The sequence below is a fragment of the Strix aluco genome, chromosome 20 (genome assembly GCF_031877795.1).
Source record: "Strix aluco isolate bStrAlu1 chromosome 20, bStrAlu1.hap1, whole genome shotgun sequence".
In the NCBI taxonomy this organism is placed as follows: Eukaryota; Metazoa; Chordata; class Aves; order Strigiformes; family Strigidae; genus Strix; species Strix aluco.
Window position 1 is genome coordinate 14,171,354 of NC_133950.1, and position 27,128 is coordinate 14,198,481.

General features: G+C 53.4%; 1 protein-coding gene across 11 annotated transcripts in view; it reads left to right on the forward strand.

Annotated features, from left to right (window-relative positions):
• DAB2IP (DAB2 interacting protein) overlaps window positions 1–27,128 on the forward strand; it is a 243,972-nt gene that overhangs the window by 207,427 nt on the left and 9,417 nt on the right. For 9 of the 11 annotated variants that reach the window (XM_074846348.1, XM_074846349.1, XM_074846345.1 and 6 more), the window contains 7 exons: window positions 9,882–10,026; window positions 12,328–12,472; window positions 16,322–16,558; window positions 18,186–18,387; window positions 19,012–19,190; window positions 20,680–21,553; window positions 24,370–24,522. In XM_074846348.1, coding sequence (XP_074702449.1) covers window positions 9,882–10,026; window positions 12,328–12,472; window positions 16,322–16,558; window positions 18,186–18,387; window positions 19,012–19,190; window positions 20,680–21,553; window positions 24,370–24,522 — 1,935 coding nt within the window. The remainder of the gene's footprint in view (window positions 1–9,881; window positions 10,027–12,327; window positions 12,473–16,321; window positions 16,559–18,185; window positions 18,388–19,011; window positions 19,191–20,679; window positions 21,554–24,369; window positions 24,523–27,128) is intronic. The other 2 variants (XM_074846344.1, XM_074846347.1) reach the window with 2 other exon arrangements.

The following is a 27,128-nucleotide window of genomic DNA, read 5'->3' on the forward strand; positions in this document are numbered from 1 at the left end:
AGGGGTCGTGGGGTGCTCCCAGGGCAGTGCTCGATGTGGGGTTGGTGCCGGCCAGCTTGCGAGTGGTGGAAGTTTAGTTTTTGTGGACTGCTTTGTCTGAACATCCTTCATGGCTGGGAATCCCTCGCCAGGTCTGGGGAAGAAGCAGGCCAGGAGGAGGCAGAGAGTGGGTTTTATTCCTGGGCGTGATCTGTGAGGGTACAGGCAGGGTGAGCAGAGCTGGAAATGCCCTCGCCAGAGAGCACAGGCAAGCGCTGAGGTCCCTGGGACAGGGGTATGGAGTCACATCCTTCGTCCCCAGGTGGCATGACCCAGCCATGGTGGGCAGTGCCAGCCTCAGGACTGCAGGAGTTTTTCTCTGTTAACATCTCCCTGAACTCTGCAGGGGGGAGCTGGGGAAGAGCAATATTTCCAAGGCTTTTTCAGCGCTGAAGAGACATGAGCTCCTCACCTGAGGGGCAGTCGCAAGGCTCTGCTTCCTCTGCAGCTGCCACTGCTGCCTGGGACCGTGGCGAGGTTCGTGGATTAGATTTAGTTACCATCTGTCGAACAGAGATGTGTCTTGGCCTCCTGATGTAGTTCAAGGCAGGCAAAGCTCACTGAGAGGATTGTGAGGCTCTGGACCTGCTATTGCAGAGGCAGAGAAAACAGCTCAGTTAAAGCCTTCCTGATCCCAGGCAGGAGTGTCAGACCCCAGGAGTGCAGGGACAGCCCTGGTCCCCTTGGCTGTGTTGCCCTCAGAGGTGGCAGAAGTGGCTTGTGATTCATGGTGTGTGAAATAATGCGCTGTGGTTACACAGGGAGATTGGTGTAGGCGTCCCCCTCCTCACTCCTTGGGCCGCGGCTCCGTCAGCGGGTGGTTTCTGGGCACAGCCCTGCGTTCTGCTGGTACCGCTCCTCCCCGCGCGCCAGGGCCTGTGCTGCCCTTCGCCGTGGCTCTGACGGTCCAAGTGCCAGGGTTCCTGTTGGAATGACATTGCCATGAAAGACCCTGCCTGTGGCTTACACGGTTCTGGTGCAAAAGGCTTCAAGTGTCACCCTGATCTCAGTCACCATGGATCATCTGCAGGCGTGGCTGAGAGCTGTTGTGACTGCTCCTGACTTTTCCCTCTTCTCGTTGGTATTGGAGAGGCTCTGGAGAGAGCAAGTGTGTTTCTAGACATGTGTCTGCATCAGTGCTTGAGATCCCAGAGGCGCTACACGAGGGACACAGCAAACAGTAAACAGGCTTGATGAATTTCCCCCTAAAATGGAGCTTCTGCTTTCCCTGCCTGTCATCTGCCATCAGCATTAGCACAGGGTTTAGGGAGCTGTCAGAGCCACAGGAGTTATTGGAGCATGGGAACCGGGCGGTGCATCCTTTGTGGAGGAGTTGGACAAGCAGAGAAAGGGAAAAGCAGCAGTAAAGTAAAAAACCAATGAATAGAGAGGAAAACACCCCCTTATCCCTGCTTGTGTGACACGGGTGCACCCCGCCATGGCTCAGGAAAGCTCCCCTGTGGCTAAGCACCGCGACCCAGCGAGGGGACACAGCCACAGCACATGGGGAGGCTGTGCTGGTGTTGCGGTCCCCGCCCTCCGCCGGCAGCCCCTCTCGGCCTGCGCCGGGGAGAAGGACTGGACAGGATGAGTCCAGGCACTTAAGTCTGGTTGCCACACAGCTTGCTCTCCCTCTCCATGGGCATCACCTGGCTGGCCCCTTGGCAGGGCTCAGGGCACCTCCCTGGAGTTTCAACACAGAAACAATAGCCTCTTCCTTCCCAGGTAGCATGCAGGAGAAACAGTTTGTTTCATTTTTCTTTTGTTTGTCAGTGAGGTGGCTCTGTGGGTGTTTGCGTGTGTTGGGGAAGGCAGGTGCCTGCAGGCAGGTCTGGCTCTGAACTCATCTGGTTTTGGTGCTGAGGACACGGTTCCCTCTCTCAGCACCAAACGCCTGTTTGTTCAGAGGCGACACTGAACAGGGAGGTAAAACACCCATGGCCCCGAGTACAGCACAGTGAGGTTTGAAATGGGGTTCAGGGCCTGGGAGGAGGAGAACAGATCCCCATGGGCCAGGAGCCCCCTGGGCAGGCATGGTGCCAGGGGAGCCGGCGTGCTGCTGAATGAGGCTGGAAGTTTTAGGAAGTGGGGCTGGGTCCCAGCCTCTGCTGGGTGAGGACCTCAGCCCAGTCCGGCACGGTGAGCACCCCGCTCCCTGTCACTGGTGTGCGGGGGGCAGCGGGGCGGTGACTCCCTCCTCCAGGCCTCTGGCCTCCTGTGACCTTCTGAAGCTTGCCTGGGCTGGAGGTGGGTTCCCCGTCCTTGCGCCTCACCAGGAGCCTTTCCAACGACCTCTTCAGAGCTCTCCCCTGCCCTGAAGAGTGCAGACGTGGCAATCAGCAACCACTAATTTATTTTGCTGATAAAGGGGTTTTTGTGGATCTTGGCTGCTGTAGCTGACGCTAAAGCAGCAATTACAGTTGGACTGGGGAACAAGTGTCCGGTAGATTATCTATGAAGACTCGTTAGCAGCTAATTGCTCTTGCACTGTTTCGGGCCCTGTTTTCCCGTAGCGATTTGCTGTAAATATGGTGTAATCCCTTAATGAGGCACGGCCGCTTGGGTACACGTGTCCACCCAGAGCCGAGCCGCAGGAGTTCCAGCGCAGGGGAGGCGCGATGCGGCGCTGCGCGGGTGATGCTGTGTGTGCCCGCCACAGCCAGGCCCCCGGCCACCAGCGTCCCCGTGCAGCCCCGCCGGCGGCAGAAGGGCGATCCTTACCCACAGACACCCCACTTGGCTCCTTGGCAATATTGAGCCGTCTCCCACCAGCCAGGTGTTGTTTTCTGAAGCTGTTAAAACTCAGAGGCACAGCCTGAGTCCCTGCTGCTGGGGAGGCAGAGCACGTAAAGCTGCAGGCAGAAGGAGGACAAGGGCTGTAGCTGAATTTTCTCCCTAAATATCTGTTTTTTCCTGGGCTTCGTGGCCATATCAAAATAGATTAAAAGGTGGAGAATGAAAGCGGAGAGTGCTCTCTGGAGTCCAAGTCCATTCTTCCTTTGTTCTCTGTTTGGGAAAGGAAAAAGCTTCACCCCTGCAGTGATGCACAAGGGTTTGGTGTGCATCAGGGCACGCCTGGAAACCCCTGACCACCGCCAAGGCAAATAGGTGGAGAGGGGGGCAAAATCACTGTGATAAAGAGAGCAGACAGTCTGGCTGAGGGAGCTGCCCCAGCCCACTGGAAAGTCTGACGAACATCAACACTAAACCGCTCTTGGTGCAAGCAGTTGTTCACTGTCTCTTTTTATGGCAAGTGGGGGCTGGAAGAGGCATCGCTGGGCTGGAAGAGGGAAGTTCTGTGGCTAAACAGAGATGCCAGCTCTCAGAATCTGTCCTTGACTTGGTATGTGCTTCATCTTCCCAGTGAGAGCACTGATAAAAGGTTACCTGTACGGGTGCAGAGGGATGCCTAACTATTTTCATGTGTTCTGCAACCCATAGACAAAAGACACAAAGTCATAATTAAAAGTAGTTCTCTTGCCATCCTTGGTGTTACTGGGAGTGCTCACCCCTGCCATTAGCATGACTTGATGTGGCCTGTGTGATGTGGTTATGGAGAGGCAGGCTGCATCCTTCCCAAAGCGAGATCTATTGTGACTTTCGATGCTTCCAGAATATTTTCCATGCTTAGATTTGTTTCAGGGCTGTCTTACAGCTTTTGGAGCTCAGTTCATGACCATAAATATGTATTAAAAAAACTTCTCTTGTCCAAAATGGTTGGTGGATCAAACCCAGCATTAGACAAAACTCTATAACCAGCTGCTCACTTGATATAAATATTTACCGTGTTGTGAATGGAGTGAAGAATAAACATGTGTCCCTGTTTGTTTATGCTGCAAGGATTTGCTTTAGCTAAGCAGATGTATTTACTCCCCCCGTGCAAGCCTGCTGGAAACTCCCCACGTTCCCCTCCTTGGTGGTGCAGGGTGTTTGGTCAGAGCTTTGCTGGCAGCAACAGCTTAAGCGCAGGACCTGCAGATACTGTCTAGGGCTGCCTAGAAGTGACTGCTCAGCTCGGGAGGGGACCTGGAAATGGGTGGCACAGCCCAGGAAGCTGCTGGGCTTGGAGGCTGGTGGCACCAGGGCTTGGTCAGTCCCTTTGGGGAGCACCACTCCCTTATCTGCACTGGAAAGGCTGCGGACACAGGGACGCAGGGATGCTGCACGCGTTCAGCAGCAGCCATATCATTTCCCCCACGAAGAGTTTATCTCCCTGATAATATTTTATAGCAGCTATAGTTGAGATAATAAGGCTTTTAATCAGTTTTATGAGCACCCCCACTGGTTTTCTCCCTGTCCCTAAAAGCAACAGTCGGGCAGGTTGAAAGGACGGAAAAGGCTGGTGAGCGGCAGCTGCGGGGATCCGTGTTCTGGCTGTCGGGGCAGTCTGCGGTTTCTCAGCCTCCTGTGTGGGATCTGACCCCTCTGCCCTCACGGGGAGGTGGTGGTCGATCAGTGTGTTATATCCCTCAGGTTTTCTTACTGCCGTGAGCAAGGTGATGGACACAGATTCGCGTGCGTTAACCCTCACATTGCCACTTCACCTTCTTTTCCCAAGGAGAATTAGAAAATGCCAGAAGTGTTGAGGATGAGCTCCAGTGCTCAACGGAGGGAACATCACTGCATTTCCCGGCAGAGAAGTGTCCAGTGCAGATCCTCAGAGGAACTGTGTGGTGGTGAAGAGTTGAGGACTGGTGACTGGGGTCCTTGGTTTCGCACCAGCTGCCCAGGGCCCAGCTCTGCCCCTCCTCTGCTCTCCTCACACAGCTCAGCACCCTTGAGTGCCGCGTTTCTCTGCCGCTGCAGCGCTGACACGTAGCTGTGTCCTGACACTCGTCCACCTGTAACCTACAGCCCTGCCCAACCGCTGGTGGCTTTCACCTCTGCATAAAAGCCCAGCTGGACTCTGGGCTAGTCTTTGAAATAAACAGTAATCTTATTACCTTTATCAATTCAATCCTCTTAAGGTTAAGTCAATCCTATTAATCAGGCATGTGATGTGGAGAACATTATTATTTCAAAGTCAATCTGCCCATCAGCCATGATATTGGGAACGATCAGCTCCAGCCTAGAGGGGTGCGTTGGGGCCACGGGTCTCACCAGCTCCAGCCATGGACACATCGCTGGGAGACTGGGGCTGGAGGACCTTCCCTGGGATAGGAGGTGCAGAATCCTTCCTGGGTGTGGGCAGGATACATCCTGCAAGACTTGTGTTGCTTGTTGGCTCCCTTTGCCTAGGAAACGCTCCTGCTCTCACCGCAGCCATGCCAGGCGTGCGGCTGGCTCCATCTTTCTGCACCTCTGGGCTCAGGAGCTGGAGGGTGCAGGCATTGCCTGGTGACACCCCCCAGGGCACAGGCACTGGCACCTTGAACCTCTTCGGGACTGGGATACCTGGTGCAGACAGACCCCTCGCTCGGGTGGGTGGCTTTCTGGGCACTGGCAAGTGCAAGCATTGCAAGCTTCAAGCACCACAGGGTGCTCGGCCCCCCCAGCCCAGCGGGGCGTGAGGGGCTGAGGGGTGCTGGTGCTCTGGGCAGGCAGGGCTGCCAGCCGTCAATCAGACGTGTGACTGCATTAGCTGTCTTCTCTGCTCCGGCCTCATCCCCGGGGAAGACTCTTTTTCTTCCCTTTTTTTGTGTTTGAGCAATGCAATTAGTCTGCTTCCTTGGCCCTATTGACATGGGCAATGAAGGATTGTTTTCTTGAGCGGGTGTTGGTTTTTCTCTTGGTGGACTTCACGTTTCAGTGAGCCTTTTCCAATTCAGGCCACCCCGGGGCAGCTGGTCCCCGGGCCCGTGCTGATGCGGCTGCCGGCTGACACAGGGCGGCAGCTTCGGCCGCCCACCTGCGGGGACCTCGCGCGGGGCTGCGCTGTGCTCATTTCCAGGGCATCACCCCTGTTTCCAGACTCTCCTTTCACCTTCCCCAGGGAAAGGTTTGGGGGATCCACCATGGCAGCATGAAGCAGTCCTGCTGCGAGATGACTGATTTAGCCAGACGTCCTGAATTGCTGCATGTGTGAGGGTCAAGGCAGGGGTTAGGGGACGTTTCCTCACCCACAAGAAGATACTGTTTGGTTGGGGTTTGAGACAGGAGGATGAATTCACCCGAGTGGGGTAGGGGAGGCAGCATCTGAAGCTGACCGGATGAAGACCCAGGGGAAATGGAAATGGTTTTAGGCTACACTACAGATAAATCAGGATGGAGACACTTGAGGGACAGAGCAAAGCCAGGCTCAGGGCAGGGCTGGGGGTGACAGAGGATGCTGTGGCTGAGGATGTGGGGAGCTGAGCTGCAGGGCGGCGCGGGACTCTGCCTGCTGCTGCCTGCTGCTGCCTGCTGCAGGGACCAGGCTGCCACTCTGGCAGCAAAACTCCTGTGTGCATTTCTAGAGTGGAGGAGCTGCCTTAGACTAGCACATGTTGCTGTGGGTTCATGCTTGGTTTATTTGAAAAGTGCTGGAAACCAGTGCTGCCTTGTGCTGTCATGATCTGAATTTATTTATTTATGAATTGCTCTTCTTTATCAGCATATGTGCAGTGACTGAAGTTGGACAGGTTCAGCTGTGTCCAGTCAGAAACAAATATCCTTAAAATAAACATGGGAGCAAGCCTGAAGAACACTGCCACAGCCCTTAATTTTTACTGTAGACCTTTTCCTTCCCCTCTCGACTCCGATGTAATGAAATAAAGCATCTTATTTTCTTCCATTGCCAGGGGCCCTAACTGAAAACAACCCCCTGCTGATCTCTGCTGCTCAGAAACAGGGAGTTTTATTGGCTTTAGTTATTGCATTTTATTCAGAGCCTTGTATGTGGGTGAGTGAGGCCCCCGGAGGGATTCAACAAGTATTTGCATTCCATTTGTGTCTTCCGAGTGCTGGCTGCTGGCGTACTTAAGGCAGAGATACCAGACGTGTGATCCAGAGCCGATGTGGCTTTCTTGTGTGGAGGGAAGACAAGATCTGGAAGATGGCCCTGGGACAGAAATTGCAGGATGTCATGGGAACTGACCCATGGACGAGGCTCCTTTCCTGTGGCTAGCAGAGCTCTGCTGAGCTGCTGAGAGCGGTCTCTGCAGAGGAGCTCACTCAAGGACGTTGGTTGTGGGTATTTTGATCCCTGATGCATCTCAGGGCCGATTCGTACAGCCTGGCAAGATGCCTCCTGCAGACTGGGGAAGCTGGACCTGCTGGGGATGGTGAGAAGCCCTGGATGCTGTTGGGTGTCCTGACTCTCGCCTCCATCCCCTGGTTATAAGGCCAGATTCTGCCGCGTTACGCCCCAGCTTTGGGTGCTGTGCTGTAACGGAGCTCTGGGATTTCAGCAGCTTTCCTCTCCGCTTTGGATTCAAGGGGTCGTTTTCTCAGCTGTCAAGCTGCAGCAGCTCCATAGGGGATAACGACTGCAGCAGAGGTTTCAGGGGGATCTTTTCGAGCTTTGTGTTGAGTCCCACAGTGGAATTTTGCCTCATTTTAAATTTTAGTGAATTCTGTAGATCAGCTAAAATCATAAAAATTCGCATTATCCCTGGCTAAAACTTGGCCCCTGGGTTTCCACCGCTCGGCAGCCCTGGCTGGCAGTTGGGTGGCACATCGCAGCTGGGCCCCACGTCCCGCAGCAGCCAGTCCTCAGCCGACCAGAAGAGGGAAAAAAGCAAACACTTGGCTAAGAGGAGCTGTAAAACTCAGTGTTCCTGAGATAATTAGTATGTTGGGAAAGTGACAGGAAAGAGAATCAAGCAAAGCCAAGGTCAGTGGCTGCTAATTAAGAATCAGCACCTTGTGTCAGTCTGAGCTGTGGCTTGGAATTGAAACGTACCCTGGGAGAGACCCAGGAAGATAAAGGTGATAGAGTTACCCCGATAACAACTAACGGGATTTGAGCAGGGGTTTAACGTTTCATTCCAGTTTGGCTGATAAAAGGGGCAAAATGAGAGAAAATAGTGGGGGGAGGTGTGTGCTTTGCTTCCAGGAGGGATTTTTGCCTGCAACTGCTGGAGCATTGCAAACGTAGCAGGATCTGAGGAAGGGGATCTTCTGTCTAAAGAAATAATGGAAGTAACTATTTTTTTTTTTTTTTTTTTTAGCAAAGCTCCTTCTCTGGCTTTTTTGGAGGCTCTTCTGGGAGGGTCATGGCAGAGTGTCGGCCCCAGTCACAGTCTTGTGGGAAGGTGGGAGAGATTGGGCTGTTGGGTGCTGCAGAGATGCTAGCCTTCCCCCCTCCTGTTCTCAGATGGGAGATGTACCTGTCTGCTGCCTGGATTTTCCTTTGTCTGGGACAGAAGCACAATAATGAAGGGCCTGGGGAATAAATTATTTGGGTCTGGAACGGGCCGCTGTTGGGTTCAGGTGGAGCTGTTTGTTGAACCTTGATTAAACTTTCAATGCAGAGATGTCCGTATGAAAAATGAAATGGAGCTAAGTGCCTCTCTGGCCAGGCCAATCTCCAGCCAGCCACTGGCAGGGAATGGGACCCGAGTGTCCCCTCTCCCTAGTCTGGGTTGGAGCAGGCTGGGGCACGGCCACGGTGCTTTGGGGAGCTCTGGGAGCTGCTCTTCGCTTGGGGACAGCAAGGACAGGACCTGGGTGTCTGCACAGCAACTCTGGGGTGCTCCTGCTGCCAGGGATGGGGTTACGTCTGGTATGGTCATGACAAATGAAGGAGAATTTCTTAGTGAAAGGTTATTACTAAGCAGATTATTTTGTTTTAGAGGAAGGCAGTTTTTAAAAGGTGCCCTTGGTTGTAGAAGTGAATTTGTATGTCAACATTTCTCCGTCTCCTGCATGAGGAAGCAGTCAGAGGTTTAATGCCTGTGATTTACAGGGTGCCAGCAGCCTGTTTGCCTTTGTCATCCAGGTGAGTGGTGCTGGGTGGGAGGAGGTCGACCCTTTCAGCACCCAGCGCAGCGAGGAGCTGGGCCGGGGCCCAGAGCTGCTTTTCCCATTAGCAGCACAGAGAGCAGAGCTGAATATATATCAGCATTAAAACCTGCATGGCATTTCTCCTGCATTAACACTAGCTACAGCGCACTAAATACTACACCACATAGCGGATTTTCAGCAGAATGCATGGGGAGCTACGTGACCCTCTCTGAGTGGCGAACGCTGTTGCTGAAGCAGAAGTGGAGCTCGGTCTGAAGTGCTGTTTTTCTTTTAGAATTTGCAATTCAGTAGCCTGGATTGATGCATGGGGCAGCTGTCAGCATGCGGTCTGCTCCTGCTCACCCCTTCATTGCTCTGCACAGAGGGTTATAAAATTGCATGGTATTTGGTTGTGTGCACATCAGACCAAAAATGTCCCCAAAACGTGCGCTGTTGCGGCGCTGTTTATTTCCATGAATGCTAAGGAAATAGGACATTCGAGCATCTTGATGCCTATTACAGGCTTGATTCTCAGCCATTAACTGTGGGGCACAGCTCATGACATCTAAGTATGCCCCTGTTTTGCAACCAGTGCAGTTAGACACCAACGCAGCCGCATTTAACAGTGAAGTAGATGTTTCACCTACAAAATGTGAGGCTGATACGAGGCCCAGCTGAAAACTAGCACTGATGGAGAGGCAAATGTGGTGCAGGTCTGGAATGAATCATTTTTTGGGGTGCAAAAGTTGTGACTCTTCAGACATTGATTTCTCCTCTTGGCTCTGTGAGGTTGGAGAAACAGGAGGAAAGGCGGGCTGGTAGCCACACAGCGTGCACACATGGGATCACCCGCGGCACCTCCGCTCCCTCTTGTGTCTTACGAAGGTGGGACCTCTCTGGAGAAGGGGAGGCTGCCTGCTCTGCCGGACAAAGCGTCTGTCAGTGCGTGGTGACCCACCATGGGCTTTGCTTTCCAGGATTTCTTGACTGACCTGATGATGTCTGAAGTTGATCGCTGTGGTGAGAATGAGCATCTCATTTTCAGGGAGAATACACTGGCCACCAAAGCAATCGAAGAATACCTGAAGCTGGTGGGGCAGAAATACTTGCAAGATGCCTTAGGTACGTACAGAGCATTGGCAAGTCTCACCCAGAGAGGTCCTCCCCGAAGCTGCAGGGTGCTCTGCACGGTGGAGACCATCAGCTGAGCCCTGATAGCTGTCAGAGGCACCAGCATTCACCTGCCTGGGGGTTTCTGTGGCAGCGGGGTCCGAGCCCAGGGCACAGCCGTGGCCGCAGCGGGCAGCTCTCTGCTCCCAGGTGAAGGTCACCGCTGAGTTAGCGCTTTAATCTGCTTTCAGAGGAGGTAACAAATTGATATTTGAAGGCATTATGCTGCCTGCCAAGTCTCCTGTCTCGGCACTGGCAGTGTCACGGAGGCTGATTGAATCCTTCCCCTGATTGCACACCCCCGCCAGAGACGCTCCCCCGGCTCCTCGCAGCGCTCGTGAGTCAGATGAAATCTCCCAAGTTACAGTGATGAGAGTTGCCTCCCAGATCATGCTGGGAACCCTCCTGGTGGTTTTTTTTTAAAGTGCTGGCTATGTTTATGGCTCCAAAAATATTACTCTTGATGCAAATGAAAATAATTAGAGCTTCTGCTTCTGGGCAGGTCAGGAAGGAGTTGCTGTGTTGCTGTGTGCAGCCAGCACAGCGCGAGGATGGGGAGAGGCTGCCCTTGAAGCGTTATGTCTGAACCTCAGCTGAAGGCGACTAGATTGGATCCACATCCTAGCAGGCGGATGAGCAGAGTTTCTGTTGAGGTGTTAATTTTTCAGTATGTTGGGTTCCTACTAGTGGATTTGTGTAATTGCAGCAAGGAGCAAAGAAGCGTAAATACTTTATTAAGATAATAATGACAGTGTTGAGGAAGGGGGGATAACTGAGCAAATTCAGTCAAACCAACAGATAGCCCACAAGAATAGGAAAAGGAATATTATTTATTTCTGCCTTGTAATGCTCTCTGGTTGAAGGCAAGTCTGTAAGTAGATTACCTCATAAGATTTCTAAAAAGCCAGGAGATTAATGAAGGCAGAGAATTTTGAAATATTCCCCTTTCAGGGCTCAATGCAAATGCTGCCAAGCCAGCTCCATCTAGTACAGGAGGAGCCTGCGGTTCTTGCTCGCTGTTCGGGGCGCTGATTCTGTGTAGACCTTTTATCAGTGAAATGATTCATCTGTGTGTCACAAGGTAACACAATACAGCATAGCGCTTTCCTTTAAACCATGAAGCACAAGCCAGTAATAGGGCCGGATAATAACAGCAGGCATCACCTGCAGGCAAGCAGAGAGGCTCCAGAGCCCCTGGCAGAGCTGAAAATACATTGGAGAGGCTCTCTGGTACGTAATTAAAATCTGTTTTGGCAATAGGGGAGGAATGCAGACTAGAGCTGGCGAAATGCAGGAGGATGGGAAAATCCAAGATGGTCAGGAATTGGGAGATGAGCTAACCAAGTGGAATTAGAAGAAAACCAAAGCAAACCTTTCTCCCTACCTAAACACTACCTCTTAATCCCCGTTATCCATCCCCCAGTCACTGCTGTGTGCTCACTGGGACAGACAACTGCCCCCCCCCAGCTGGGCACGTGTCGAAGCGGTGGGCAGCACCCTCAGCCCAGGCGGCGGGATCCGTGCCGGGCACCCCGGGGTGAAAGGTGGCATGAGAGCAGGGAGCAGGCAAAGCAGGCCCATGGCGTGAGCCTCCACCAGGGTGAGGAGCAGCCAGGCAGCAAACAGGAGTTCAGGGAAATGCAGAGCAATATTTTAATTTAATTTTGTGTGATGTTCAGCTCAAAATAAACCAAGTAAATTGTTTCTTTCCTTTAATTACCTATTTCTCCTGTGAATCACACTGGCTTGTCAGTGCCAGGGCACAGTCTGCAGTAGCAGGCCATCCTAGAAATAATTACAGAACTTGCCAGCATACTTCCTACTGGATTAGCCTGAGGGAGCGTCTCTGGAACTGGTGTAATGGGGGGTCGGGGCAGGCTGGGGAAGCGGGTGTTTTGGCAGTGGAGCTCTGATGCAATAGCCCATAGCCACAGAGGCAGAGCTGCCAACTGGGGAAGAGGGATGAAACGTGCTCGTCGGGAGCCCGGGTGCCTTCCTGCAGGCTGTGCTGTGGTGTTTTGTGAGCTCCCGAGGCAGTGCCGCCTGCTCCTGGGTCTGCTCAGAGATCTTGAGAGCTGGCTGGGGCACAGCCTGCCCCAGGAGCCACCACCACTGCTCCCACACCCGGCTTCTGTCCAGCCAGTGTGATGGGGCATAGGGGACCTGCTCGGGCACTGGGGCTCAGGAGCAGAATTGCTTGAAGTCTGTGTGTCTCATGTCTCCAAAACCCATCACCGACTGTTTGTTTTACAGGGGAATTTATCAAGGCACTGTATGAATCAGATGAAAATTGTGAGGTGGATCCCAGTAAATGTTCATCTTCGGACCTTCCTGAACATCAGAGCAACCTGAAGATGTGCTGTGAGCTGGCCTTCTGCAAAATCATCAACTCCTACTGGTCAGTGTCCTGCGAGCGTCGCTCCCCTCCACGTGCCCTCGGCCAGCGCAGGGGTCGAGGGTGGCAGCAGTCCCTCTTCAGCCTCAGTACCTGTCCCTTAACTGTGCTAACAGGCAGCTTGTCCGAGAGCTTTGGAGGGAGAGCTGTGGGGCTCCAAAGGGATCCCCCGTGGTCCAGGAGCAAGGGAGAGGGTGGCTAGGGGGTGAGACAGCGGGTCCCGCTCAGCCAGAGTTTGGAGTCTCTGCTCTGGGGATGCGACAGCCTCACTGATCTCCATCACGCTTGTTTTCAGGGGGTGCTGAAGGGTTACTGGCACACAGACATGGGGACAGAGCAGTGGAGTCAAGAAACACAAAATGCCTTTGCCAGTGTGACCAATTCAGAGAGGGCCTTGATGCCAACTCTGTATGTCTGGAATAAAGGACAGAAACGCATGTCCTGCGTCTCCTAGCCGGGTAACAATTCAGTCTGGGTCAGACTGACAGACTCTGCCTGTCTCCCCAGAGCATCAGGTGAAGTTCTGAAACCCTCTCTGCAGCAGGCAGGGTCTGTGGCACTCCTCCTGCCTGCAAGGAAGCTGCACTGACACAGGGAGCTTTTGTTTAGGCAGATGTTCTCTTGTTGCCGAGTGCTGGAGCCGGGAGGACGCTGCTGTTACTCCTGGGTTGCTGTTTGGCTCAGCATCCTGCTCTCCCCTGGGTTAACCCCTCCGTCTCCCAGCCCCGGGGTGCTGGCTGAGGCGGAGGTGGGGAGCCCATTGCCTCCTTGGCCCAAGGCCTGGTATGCAGTTTGATGCATTTCCTAGTTGTTTGTTCTCAGGATAAAGGTTGGGACAGGCCCGAATATGCAAAATTGATTGGAGTGAAGTAGTAGCTTGTTGTGGAGGGGGCTGTCAAGCATTGCTGTGCTCATGGTGTTACCCGCTGCTCGGCCCTGGGGACTGGCAGCCAGGAGTCCCTGGGTCTGTTAGAGGTGCTGCCTGCAAAGGTGACCTGAAAGGGGGAAAAAATGGGCTTGTGATTCTCTTGGAGAAATAAAAATATTTTCTTTCTGTTTCTTGCTGACATACCCAGAGACTCTTGTCCTGATCATACGAGAGAACGATCATTTTTGCCTTACTGCTGGATTTGCAGTCTTCCTGCGTAAAAGTCTGGGCTTAGTTTTTATTAATGTATTTAGTAGCAACACTGTTGTTGCAAAACATCAACTAAGGATAATATTGGAGGAAGGAAGTCTTTGATAATAAGGATTTCTCATTTTCTCTCCTATCCCATCTGTTGTGTTGAGGTCTGAAAACTCATTATATATAATCTCCCAGGATAGCAAGTTGTGCCCTCCTGCATCCTCAGGAAGGGAATTGCTCTTCCTGATGCTGCTCAGGGAGAGAACAAGCAGCGAGAGGCTCACTCAGACTTCCTTTTTCTGCCACAAATAAGCAACGGGCAGATTTCTTTACAGGTATTCTATACCTTACCCTGAGCCAATTAATAACTCTCTGACTCAGGAGCGGCGTTTACCTGCTGTCCCAGGAGGGATTCACTGCTTTTACTCACCAGTGGATTATCATTGTTTGAATTAATGTCTTCCTAAAAATACCCAAAGCAGCACTAAAAGGCCGCTCTAAAAATAGGTTTGAAAAGTGACCTAAGGAAAGTCAGGAATGCACGGGAAGTTTGTTCCTCCAGCCCTGGCTTTCCGAGGAAGGCTGGAGCAGCTGAGCTGCTGCTCTGAGTGGTTCCCCCTCTGTCCTTTGTGCTCAGCGGTTCTTGGGGATTAATTGGGCTGATGAGTGTTTGGGATTGGCCAAGGTATCCTGACAGCTAACGATCTTGCTTTAAATAGAGTGCCAGAGTGTGCATGCTCATCTGCCGGAGAGAGTCAGAGAGAGGAAAGAGGTTTACAATAACTGAAAATTGTTATAATTATGACATAATTTGGACATCTGGAAAGTTTCAGTGTAAGCAGAATTTCAGCATGTGGAAGCTCGTTACAGGAAAGTTGGGTAATGAATTACAGGCCCGTTTGTCACATAAAGCCAGCTAACTGAATTCCATCCGCTGTTACACAATTAAACTTTTATGGTCTCCCAGCCTGTGAGAGTGAACAGTACTCGCGGGCTGTAGGCAGCCGGTGCATACATTTTCAAGGGTTTACTTTCCAGTAACTGTACAACCTGTCCTGATCATTCAAGCCTTAAATTGCTTAAAGAATTCTCCTGTTTCTGGGCAAATACCATGAAGTAAAAGGGCTTTGTCCAATTGTGTGGATCAAGCCAAAGACAGAGGAGAATTTATCCAGCCAAAGACATTGGCTAATGTTATTTGTAAAGCACCGGGTAAAAGCTCATGAGTGAGGAAGCCTGAAGCCAGCAGGGAGCAGAAGCTGAACATGATGGCAGCGTTTGCCGAGCGCTTCCGTGGGGTGTCACAGCCCATGTCAGAAGGACAGAGAGAAACCCGGAAACCCGGAGCGCAGCGACACGCACCTCCATCTGCAGCAGTGCTGAGCTGAGCTGGGCTGAGCTGAGCCTGGGGAGGGAAGCGCGCGGTGGGGTGCTCGCTGGCTGGGATTAACAGCGGCACCCCCACACCTGGGACGTGTGGCCAGGCAGTGCGGTGTGCTGCTGGCAGATGAATGAAATGAGGGGTGAGGGCTCTGCCTGCTGAGCCTGCCTGGCTCGGAGCCTCCCACCTGGCTCTTGGTGCTGCTGGACGGTGGATGGTGTCTCTGGCCATGCGATCCCACGGTCTTCTCCTCCTCCCGACTCGTGAGGTTCAGCCGCAGGGCAATCAGGCCCAGAGAGGGGGGCAGGCCAGTGGGAAGCCAGCTGACATTGCTTCTCCCACATAGTCCCTGCAGCAGAACTGAGAAACTGTCCTCTGAAATGGCTGTGTTGAGGAGATTTATGGCCTAAAATGGAGTCTGACCCCTCGTCGGTCTGCTTTTGTACATCCAGCTCTGCTGGTAGACAGCTCTTGTTTTGAAACAAAGACGGTGGTTGCTGGCCCAGGGCGAGTGGGGGGCTGTACTGGGGACCCAGGGGACCAACGGCAGCGCAGTGGGACCCATTGCCCGCCTGCTCCCGTGGGTGGGAGTATCCAGCTGAATAAATAACACATGCTGGGAACAGGATAAGGTGGGAGCAGGGAGCTGGGGAGGGCCGAGCAGAAACAGGCAGCAAGTTCTCCGGAGATAAGGGCTGCTGCAGCAAGCGTCTGCTGGCCCTGGGGGAATTCTGGTATCCAGGAAAGCCAGGCTGAGGTCTGTGCAGTTACAAGGCTGGAGTAACTCCCGTGGGGCTCTGCGTTTGTACTAGTCACAGTGGGATTTGATCCAGGTGCTTGAACAGGAGTATTACAATTTGCACAGCCCTCCCTCCAGGCACCAGCTGTGCCGGTGACCCCGGTACTGTTGGTGTTTCTGTCGAGGGGGTCCCATGGTGCTGTGTGGGCTGAGCTTCCTCTGGGTTGGAAGTGCCCCGTGACACAGCCAACTGGCTTGTGATGAGCTGCGTGTCACAGTGTGTTTTATAGCTCTGTCTTCCCAGTCGTCTGGGGTTTTGACACCCAGCACAACCGGGAACGTTAGTCTAATGAAAGCTGCTTTGCTTTTAAGTCTCCTGACACTCTGTAAAACAAAAAAAAAACAAAAAAAAAAGGACAAGAGCCTGTGCCTGGTGTAGATCGTGGTGCTGCTGTGGGTCCGCAAGGGTGAGAGGGCTTGACTGTTGTGCCGGTCTGGGTGTCGCACCCAACAGCTGATACACACCATGCTTAGTTACTGCTCTGTGGCAGTTCAAATACCCTGGCCTTGAACTTGCCATCCCTGCATGTCCTTCTGTCATTTCAGTGTCTTCCCAAGGGAGCTCAAAGAAGTTTTTGCCTCATGGAGACAAGAATGCAGCAACCGAGGCCGCCCAGACATCAGCGAGCGACTGATCAGTGCCTCCCTGTTCCTCCGGTTCCTCTGTCCGGCCATCATGTCCCCGTCCCTCTTCAGTCTCCTGCAGGAGTACCCGGATGACCGCACTGCACGCACTTTGACCCTCATTGCCAAGGTCACCCAGAACCTCGCCAACTTCGCCAAGTAAGCCAGGGTGTGGGAGCGGGCGTGGGCAGGTCTGGAGAGGGGGAAGGAAACTCCGGGTGTGTGGGCAGAGCCCGGGCTCCGCCATCAGGAATCCCACACTGGCCACTCCTTTCCTCGATGGAAAGAGCCTGTTTGTTTCCTGTTGGCTTTTTCCCCCGCATCTCTGTGGGACCCATTCCCTCACTGTCGGGTCAGGGAGATTGTTCCAGTTTCCAAAACAGGAGATGTTTCATGAGCAGGAAAACAGGCTGCTTCGAGCCCCGAGACGAGCAGGCGGGGCGGCAGGAAGGCCCCAGCGCAGGCGCTTTGTGCCGCGAGGGCTGTGCGGGGCACGCTGGCGGCAGGGCAGCGCCTGCCTCCCCTCAGAGGCACCAGCAGGACCAGAACCCAAACAGCAGCAGTGGTGCGCGTCGCTCCAGAGCTGGCCCTTCCCTCCTGTGAGCTCTGGGACCTTCCCTGCTATTCAGTTGCAGTTGTCTGAACTGGGAAGGTATGACAAGAGGACGGGGACACTGTCCATTTCTAACTAAGCCCATTGGTTCGATGGAAACAAAGTGAGAGCTTTCTGAAAATCTTTCCACTGGCTGCAGCTCTGAGCTACTTATCCTGAGCTCTGATAACAAAATGATGAGCTTTCCAAAACATGAATGGACAGTTTCTGTCTAAAGCTTCTTAGATTTGGAAACTAGCTTAGTACACACGCTGGCAGTCAGGAATGCACATACCCGCACGCAGACGCAGACGGAAGACATACAAGTGTGTTACACTAGATGACAGAAATTCTCTATATTCCTGACCAATCCCTAACTAAAGGGTTTTCAGATTCTCAGCAGTTTGCAGGAAAGTCTCTAACTAAGCTGACATTAGTCAAGCCAAAGTGATCAAGCTGAGCTGTCCTGCAGATGGCACAGAGCCAAGCCTCTCCTCAAGGAATCGCTGGCACTGGCACAGCACCAACCGCTGCTGCTACAGTTGAACCATGAGGCCCTCCCTGTTGTGCTCTAAATAAGACATCTAACCACGAGCGAAGTCTGGGTGGAGTACATGGAGGGCAGGAGGAGGTTGCAGGAAGCCCGAGGGGACAAATGGGCTGGCCCAGCTGCAGGTGTAGCTCTCCAGGGTGATCCCCAGAGCGGCTGTGCCGGGGCAGCAGGAGTTGGCGGTGCCCGGGTTAGCCTCAGTGCCCTGGAAGAGCAGGAGAGTGCAGGATTCCTGCCACCATCATTCACTGGGCGTCAGTCAGCTGATGGTGCTGGGTATTACAGTTTCTTTATTTCCAGTGACAGGTCCTATTTCTGGAGGCTGTGCCCTGACGCAGCAGTGAGATAAACTCCCTTACCGGGAACGACTTTGTGTTTCTGTAGCCTTCCCCTTCATTTCTGCTGCAGAGATCCCATGCTGACGAGGACTTAGCTGGGTTAGGCTGGACTTAATTTTGGTTCTGTGGTCAGTGAGGTGTACCAGGTGCCTGCTGGCAACCCGGGGATCCCAAAGGCTTTGTTTTGAAGGGTTCAGATGCCAGAGGAAGGCTCTGGCATTCTCACCTGCGTGTGTACCCACCCGTTCTGTTGACTGCGCTTCTGTTTACAGGTTTTAGCTGAAATTCATATTGCTGTCTTGACAGGTTTGGCAGCAAAGAGGAATACATGTCCTTTATGAATCAGTTCCTGGAACACGAATGGACTAACATGCAGAGATTTCTACTGGAGATTTCCAATCCTGAAACCATCTCAAACACAGCTGGCTTTGAAGGCTACATCGACCTGGGCCGGGAACTGTCCACTTTGCACTCGCTGCTCTGGGAAGTCATTTCCCAGCTGGAGCAGGTATCCGGGGGCATCCAGGGGCAGGCTCTGGGGGAGTTGCAGTGCAGGGCACGCGTACCACACCTCCCCCCTCCCCGTGCCCAGCAGGTATCAGTCCATGAGCTGCAGCTGGGCACAGCGCAGCTCTTAGGAACCCTTAGCACTTCCCCAGCCTTTGCCCAGCCTGCAGAAGTAGCTCGTTCTTTACATCCCTCTTTGAGGGGGGTCAGTACAGCTTTTTCCCTCCTCCGCTGTTTATCATTGAGGGGTGAGGATGGAGGGGCAGGTGGGATGAGAAGGCAGAGCTGCTGAACACCAGCATTTTGTCTGTCCCAGCAAATTCCAAAGGTTTCTTTTTAATTAAAGGATTTTTGTCAGGAGACCTGGACCAGGCTTGGCTATAGCTGTTGTCTTCTATATCTGAACTTTGTTAATCACTCCTTCCTCTGCCGCACAGCAGCAAATGGTTTCTAAAGCCACATGTTCTGGGACATCCCATAGCCTCAGAGGTGGGGGTAAATGATGGAGAAAATGAATGTTGTTAATGGGATTCACTGAAGAGACTGTCCAGCAACTGGCAAAGCCTACAGTTCTCTAGCAAAAATACAAGATGTTGGTAGTAATTCTGCTCTCCTTTCTGCTCAGGGCACTGCAACAAAACTCGGGCCTCTGCCTCGGATCCTGAGGGATGTCAACTCGGCACTCAGTAACCCAGCCTGCGTGCAGGTCTCGGTCACGGCCGATCACGCCGCATCCACGCCTAATGCTGGCAACAGCATCTCTGCGGGGCTTCAGAAAATGGTGATAGAGAATGACTTATCTGGGTAAGAGCATAAAAGATGGCCTGGCCACAGACCAGGGAAATACTGAATATTCATTTGCTGCCAAAACCTGAGCACCTGCAGGGACAGGCAGGACAGGGTGTAGTGTGGAGTTGCCTGATCCACTGACTATGCTTCCGATGGCAGAACTGATCCTGGCTGTGGTTCTGCTCTGAATCCAGACAAAGCCCTGGGCAGTGGAGCAAGCACAGGGCTCTGTCCTGGGTCCCTGAGAGCTAAAACGGGGGATGTGGTGGTTCTGTCGAGATGTGGCTGCAGAAACAAGGTGTTAATCCTTAGAGGACTTGAGGGCTTGTTGGGGCTAACCTCAAAGTGATGGGTATCGCCATTAAGCTCATTAGGTCTCTGAGCAGGCAAGATTTATAGGATTCACTGAGATCCAAATCTGGACATTTCTCTAACAGTTGCCAAGCTGTAGAGGCCTAACAATGAATTCCAGTCTACTTTGTCCAGTTTTTATAACACTGGGTGTTCTTAATGATGAGCAGTGATTCACAGACAGTCACCTAACGTACTATTTGGCCTAATTACATAAGGAGTTTCATTCATGGGGAAGATGACTCTGTTGCAGACCTATAATGTTTCTGTTTGTGGAAAATGAAATGGAGCCCGCACAAATTGAAAGACTGCATTAGTAAAATAGTTTGTAAGTGGAAACTATATAATATTTAACAGTTTAATTAGGAATGAAAGGCAAGCAATGGCGCTGGACTTGCTCTAATCAGAGCTTTCATCTCTAATGCTTCCCAGTGTGAGGCACAGTTGTTTAATGCTGTGGAGGATCTCTGACAACATGCTTTCACCCAAATACTTTCTTACAGTGCCCGATCTTTGATCAGTGGTATATTCACATTAAGCTGCTGCAAAGCTCTTTCTTCCTATCCCCAAGAAATCAATATTGCATGAATGTATGTTCCAGCAGGAGGAGCGGGTGGATAACCTTTGGTTTACTAGGCTTTAGCTCTGCTGTTAGAGCTCCCTGCGTGGATCAGGCCCCCGCAGTGTTCCGTGCCGTACAGATACTGGGCCGGGTGCCCTCAGGACCCCACTGCCCAGCTGCAGAGCAGGGGACACGAGAGTGGCGTGGGGACAGCGGTCAGAAGCAGCAAGGGTGATGAGCAGGTCCAGCCGGGGATGCCAAGCCCCCGCGAGCGTGTCTGATGCCTCCTGCCCAGCGCCAAGCCCCCACCACGCAGCCACACGGCCCTTGCTCGCCTGCCTGCAGCTGCCTGCTCCCGCAGGGCTGGCCTGGGGCTGTTCTGCACCCCCTGTCCCCCCTGTTCCCCTCGCCCTGTCCCTCCCCACAGGCAGGCCCGGCTGGGCCAGCCCTGCTGCGGGGGCTGGGTTATGTCCCTGTCCCACGCTGATTTCTTCTGAGTGATTTCGTTTTCCTGCTCCAGTGCAGCATTCACAACTCTTCTTTTTTGTTTTGTTTTCCTCTCCTCTTCCTTACGCACTGACTTCCCCGCAGTCTGATAGATTTCACACGGTTACCATCTCCAACCCCTGAAAACAAGGACTTGTTTTTTGTCACAAGGTCTGCTGGGGCCCAGCCCTCGCCTGCCCGAAGCTCCAGTTACTCAGAGGCCAATGAGCCCGACGTGCAGATGTCTAATGGCAGCAAGAGTTTGTCCATGGTGGACTTGCAGGACAATCGGCTCTTGGACAGTGGGGCCAACGCGCCCGGCACGGCTGACTCCCTCAATGACAGTCAGTCGTCCCTGGGGCAGTTGCAGGGCGTATGGACCGCACGGACTCAGCAGAACAGCGTGACGGCCATGGCCACCGTGCGCCGGGTGGGCCAGACCCCCACCACGCCGAGCGGCGAGAGCGCGCCCGGCCGGCCCCAGCTGCTGGCGCCCCTCTCCTTCCAGAACCCCGTCTACCAGATGGCTGCCGGGCTGCCGCTCTCCCCCCGCGGCCTGGGCGACTCCAGCTCCGAGTGCCACAGCTCGCTCAGCTCCCACAGCAACAGTGAGGAGCTGACGGCCAACAAGCACGGCTTCGCCGGCCCCGCCGCCAGCGAGGACTTCACGCGGCGGACAGGGGAGCTGGCCCGCCGGCAGCTCTCGCTGACGGAGAAGGGCGGCCAGCCCACCATGCCGCGGCAGAACAGCGCGGGACCGCAGAGGCGGATAGACCAGCCGCCCCCGCCGCCCCCGCCCGTCACCCGGGGCCGGACGCCGCCCTCTTTGCTGAACACGGTTCAGTACCAGCGACCCTCCAGCGGCAGCATGATGTCCTCCTCGCCCGACTGGCCCGGCAGCGGGGCCCGCCTCCGGCAGCAGTCCTCCTCCTCCAAGGGCGATAGCCCTGAGATGAAGCAGCGCACGATGCACAAACAGGTGAGTTCGGGGGCGTTGAAGGGGCCGGGCAGGGTCAGCCTGTGGATTTGGAGAACAATTTGGCCAGTGGGGATTGCTGCAGTGGAAAGGGATGTCACAAGTTACCACATTGGTGCCAACCCCGTGGTGGCATCGCATGTGGGGATGTACTTTGGCTCTTGCACCCAGCTTGGCCTGAGACGGAGGCCCTCCAGGAACGGGGACATGGACCAGTGTTTGTTCTCTGTGCTCCCCCATGCGTGGCATGTTGGCGTGCGACTGCCGCAGGGCGGTAGGTGGCAGAGACACGAGGGCGAGGGCAGCCGTGCCTCTGTCCTGCGCTACCATCTTGTCACTGCTTTGCCTCTCCATGCCCAGGCTCTCATCCCATGCCATAGTCAACCCCGCACCATCTCCCAGACTCGGGCCAGACCTTAATCTCCTCTTGTAACTAAGAGTCTCCCTGCTGCTGCTCCCGTCCCAGCAGAGCCGCGGCATTCCTGGACACTCCTGTTTGCTCTGAGACCCTCCTGTAAGTGCATCGGGGGAGGTGAGAGCAGTGAGGAAGGAGTGTGCTCCCCTCCGAGCGTGACGGTCCTGCTCTGCAGAGCTCTGCGGTGACTCACATCCCAGGCCACATCTGGTCTGCACAGAAACAAATTTCACTATTCGTGGTGCTAAAACTGAAAGCAGTAGGTCACAGACCCAGGGCCCTCTGGTTTTCCTGGCATGGATAAATTGTTTTTCTAGTGCTCATTTATTCATCTGCATTTCAGAACTAACCCTATAGAAAATTAACACAGTAGGGCCTCTCAGTGCCTAAAGGAAGAGTTTTAAAAGTAATACAAACCCAGAGAACATGGACAACCAGCAAGAGCTCGCTGCACCTCAGCCCAGACATGGTATTGAGGCACCTTTTCAGCAGAACGGTGTTGAAAGAGCAACAGAGTTGGTGTAACTACCTCCCCTTTACGCAGCAGCCGCGGAGGCCTTTGTCAGTGCTGCCCATTCAGGGCTGTTTTATCAGCCCCATCTGGAGCCTTTCCGTGCCTACGGTATCGATTCATAAGCAGTGACATTAGCAAGCGTGCCATGTAGCACCATTTGTATAATGTGGATCAATACTCATTAGGTACAGAGGGCACAGAGCTCTGCAAGCAGCAGCAGCCTCTTTGGCAGCAGAGTGTCTTCCAGAAAGACAATGCTGAACTCCGGGTGACCTTTGGAAAGCCCCCGCCAAGTTGCGTTCACAGGTCTTTCCTCCACCCACCCCTATTGTCCTCTCAAAGTTTCTCTCAAGACCTGAAGTCCTCAGAATGTCTCTCCTACCCTTAATCTCCACATTTTACTTGTATATTAGCAGCATCTGTAAACCATAATGAAACTGCTTGCTCAAAGAAATCCCATTCGGTGGCCAGTTTAGTAGAAGACCATGAACCTCGTTCCTGCCAGCCAGAAGCGCTTCCTCTACTTCTCTAAGTTCATCTGCTGAACTGACTTCCAAGCTGCCCCAGCCTGGTCAGGTGTCCTTTTCTGCTTCTTCAGAGAAGGAAGGAAGAGGCAGAAGGACCCGTGTGCAGTGGGCTGAGCTCTGTTCATTGATGTTCTTTACCAGTGGCCTTTACGCTGCTGAAATGAACCTGGGTGGCCACTGCTCCTTGGAGCCAGAAATTCTGAGTGGCCACCAGAAGTGCAATGCCTGAACTGGAGCTGCAAGAAAAAGCAGAAAGCGACAAGCCAGGTGAGGATTTATAGCAAGTGATGTTCATGAGCCGAGTCTGAAACTTGTAATTTAAAATTTTGGACTGGAAGATGGCATGGGAAAGCCCCCAACCCCAGTGAGGTGATTAAACCAGTCCCCACTCCTTCCGAGTCCAGAACCTCCTGTTGTGCTGCTTGCCGGTGACTGGGTTTCGCTACTGTCCAGATGTTTGAAGGAGAAAGTCCCTGACATTTCTGACTTGTTAACTTGAATTCCCTTGACCAAGTCATCCAGAACGCTTGTGTTCATCCAAGAAACTGTTTACTGCAGTTTATAATGAGCCAGGATGGAAGGGAAATAGCTGGAGATTCACTTCCTCAACCTTGTTATGTGGTTGGAAAATATTTAGGCAGGGCCATTTGCAGTCCCTGCCCAGGGCAGGACTGAGAAGCAGCAGCCGTGGCTGTAGCTCACTGACCATAGAACAGCACCGCTCCTTGAGCTCCTGTAGCCACGTGAACAGACCTAGAGGTGAACTACTAAGACGTCGAGCATTGAGACCTCTCAGCATCGTAAGTGTAGTCTCAGCCAAAAAGAAACCGTCCTTTTCCAGGAAGGCACCTGCACGACCAGAAGTAGCATTTCAGTTTGCAGATCTGGTTTTATTTGCGTGAAATCTCCACAAGCAGCAAAAATACAGCTCAGTAGAAGAGGCTGAAGAGTTGAATGAAATCTCTGCTTGTGTAGCGAATACGCCACGTCAAACCGCTCCGTTTGCCTGCAGCTTGGCGCCTTCTCAGCTCGTGTCCTTCCAAGGTGGCAGGACCTGCTCAGAAGCCTGGGCCTGTTGCTTTCAGCAGGGCCCCGCTGCAGTGCGCCGTTGTACGTCTGTTCTGTGGGGGTGGCACAGGGAAGAATCTGGCCTGTCAAAGGCTGTTTGACCTAAAATAATGTGCAGCTGTAGAACAGGAGTTGTTCCTACCCCGCAGCCAGAACCGCTCTCGTAGCTCAGACTTGTTCGTTGCTGTTTGAGCAGCATGGGAGAGGGCTTGCTTGGAAGGAAATTCTCTCTTCAGCTTCATGACCATTTCTGTTACAGGTTTTTCTTTTGTTATGGTTGTATGTTTCATTGTAGGCCCCTTCTCCTGTGAACCCCAATGCCCTGGACCGCACTGCTGCTTGGCTTTTGAATATGAACATGCAGTTTTTAGAAGATGAAAGCATTGACCCAGATTCCAAGCACAGGGATAAGCTCAGGAATAAGGACGAGCTCAGCCAAGCAGAAAAGGTAAAACCTGATTGGATTGAAACAAGTTTCTAAATAGAGAGAGGATTTCCTTGAATGTCATTCATCTGAGCACCCTGGGGACAAGGTGGGCTGTGTGGCACGTCCCTGCCCAGGAGAGAGGGGTGTCAGGTCGCTTTCTGCCCTGCTCCGCCTCACAGGGCACTTCTGGGGAAGGTTTGGGAGGTTTTCACACACTCTGTGACTGGAATTACCCTCTGATGAAAGCAGGAGCCAGGAATCAAGTGCTGGTGCTGCTCTGCAACAAACTGAAGCCAGCCAGTGCCCGTTACTTCCCCGATTCCTACTCCCCCCAGCTGCAGAAGAAAGCTTAAAAAGTGAATTAAGCACAGCTATAAGAGATGAGCGTAAGGTACAGGCAGCTTCCTGCCTCACAATAGGGATATGTAGCGAGAAGCAGCTTCCATGGCAAAAGGCTGTAAACAGACCTAAAAATTAAGTCCAGGTTCTGGTCTTAGAGGCAGAACTGGGTCGTGGGGTGACCTCACTGGTGCAGTGACACTGCCCTGAGCTGATGGCCGTGTCACACGGATGAGGGCACTGTCAGGAGGTCAGTTCCAGAGCATTCAGCCTGAGCCCACCGTCCCGGCGAGGCAGAGGGGTGCTGCTCACCTCCCCTCCTTCCTGGACAAGCCTGGGGTGGGAGAAGCAGGGAAGAGGCAGAGTAGGCCTGGTCAGGGGTGAAGGAGGAGGGTTAGAAACAAGGACCCAGCAGTCAGGAGCTGAGAAGATCCCATCTCTGCTGACTGCTGTCCCGGCATGGTGCTTTCTCAGCAGCCTGGCTCTGCCGGGACCGCTGCAGTTGGGCACAGGCAGCAGTTGGGGTGTTTCCTCAGTGTGCTTCTCTTCTGCCACACCAGCCACATTACCACCTACAGAACTGACCCCCTGAACCTCCTTCCTGTTTCTCCAGCACAGACATGTTTCTGTTTTGTTACGGTAGCCTTCCCATTCTCATTTTGCTGTGCTGTATCATTTGGGGACTGTCACCTGTTAAATTCAAGGGAGATGCCAAAGGCAGGTATCGCAGGGACTGGGAGGTGCAAGGCAACAGCTCGCAGCTGCCCCAGGAAGAGCATGGCAGAGCTTTTTAAGAGTTCAGCCCATTTCTTACTGGCTTTCTGCTCCTTGGGTACTCCTGTAATTCCATACACTGATCAGATGGCAGCTGACACAGAAAAAGGTACATATTTAGCAGAGTTTGTTGGCAGAGATAGAGAAATCTTGCCTAACACCTAAGCAGAGACACCAGTAGGCAGCAAATCAGAGAGGCGGTGTTGTCAGACTGGTGCATCCCGCACTGGCTTATTGCTGCATTTAGTCACTGAAGGGCTTCTAAAAGGGGTCGGTGCTCATGCAAGTCTGCAGCGGAGGCGGCAGGGGTGAGCTCTGCTGCCGCAGCAGAACTGGGGTGAGGTGAAGTGCTGAAGGACCACGCGCTAAGGACCATGTGCTGGCCCTCTTGAGCTCGCTCCTGCCAGCCCCCGCAGGCAGGCAGATGGCCCTCCGGTGCGGGCATGGGCATGCCAAGCCTTGTCACTAATCCCCCTCCTGGCACCTTTTCCTGCAAAGCTGTCTCAGCCTTTCCCCGTGGGCACTCGCAGGCACTGCTCTACTTCCGTGCCAGCCCAAGAGGCTGCTGCCCCGGGACGTGCCAGGCTCAGCCTGTCCTGTGCAGGGAGGGGCTCGCCAGCACGGCCCCGCTCAGGGCAGACAATGGCGGGGTTACAGACTCTGACAGTGTTGCAGCAAACCAGTCCCTGTCCCAAGTTCAGAGGGAGCCCCCACCCCCAGGAGCCTGCTGTCTCATTCCCATGCAGCATCTTTTGTTACTTTGCTGTCACATCAGTCACTGACATTAAAGATCACCATTAGCATAATCTCTCTCCCCATTACTGTAAGACGTGAATGGTAACCGAGAATGAGACAAGTGTTCTAGAGACAGGAGCGACTCCTTCGGGCTCTGAGGCCTCTCCTGCTATCATTTGAGCTCACTTACGCTGCTCCTATTTTAAGGCTAGGGTAGGTATTTAATCTTTCCTGTTCAAGCAACTCCCTTCTGTATGACTTACTTTAGTGCTTCTGTGCAACTGTCCGGGTGTTTGTGTTCCCTCATCGCTCCAGGTTACGTGTGCAAACTGTGTTGTTTCAGTGCTGCAGTAAAAGCTTTGCTAAAGGAAAAACAGAGTGCTCTGTTGTGCCTGTCCGTGCCCAGGCAGAAGGAGCTCAGCGGTCCTGCCCATCTGCCAGCCACAGCTCGAATACTTTGGCAATTCAGGAAGACCATCAGCATCATAAAATTTTCAGTCCCTGGGAGTTACAGTTACTTTTGCTGTCAGCCAGTCAGTTACTGGAGTGATATTAGCAAAGCAACGTGGATTATACGCGCCGGGGGTCTGGCTGACGGGTACACAGGCAGCAGCCTGGCTGCCTTCCCCTCTCCCCAGGAGCTGATCTGCTGGTCGGACTCTGCAGCAGGACTCTCAAAACTGGGACACAACCAAGGCCATCGTTTGTGTGCTCACGCAGGCGGCGATGGCCAGAGGGGAAGGCTGCATTTTCAGCTAGCCAAGTCAAGGCACAATTAA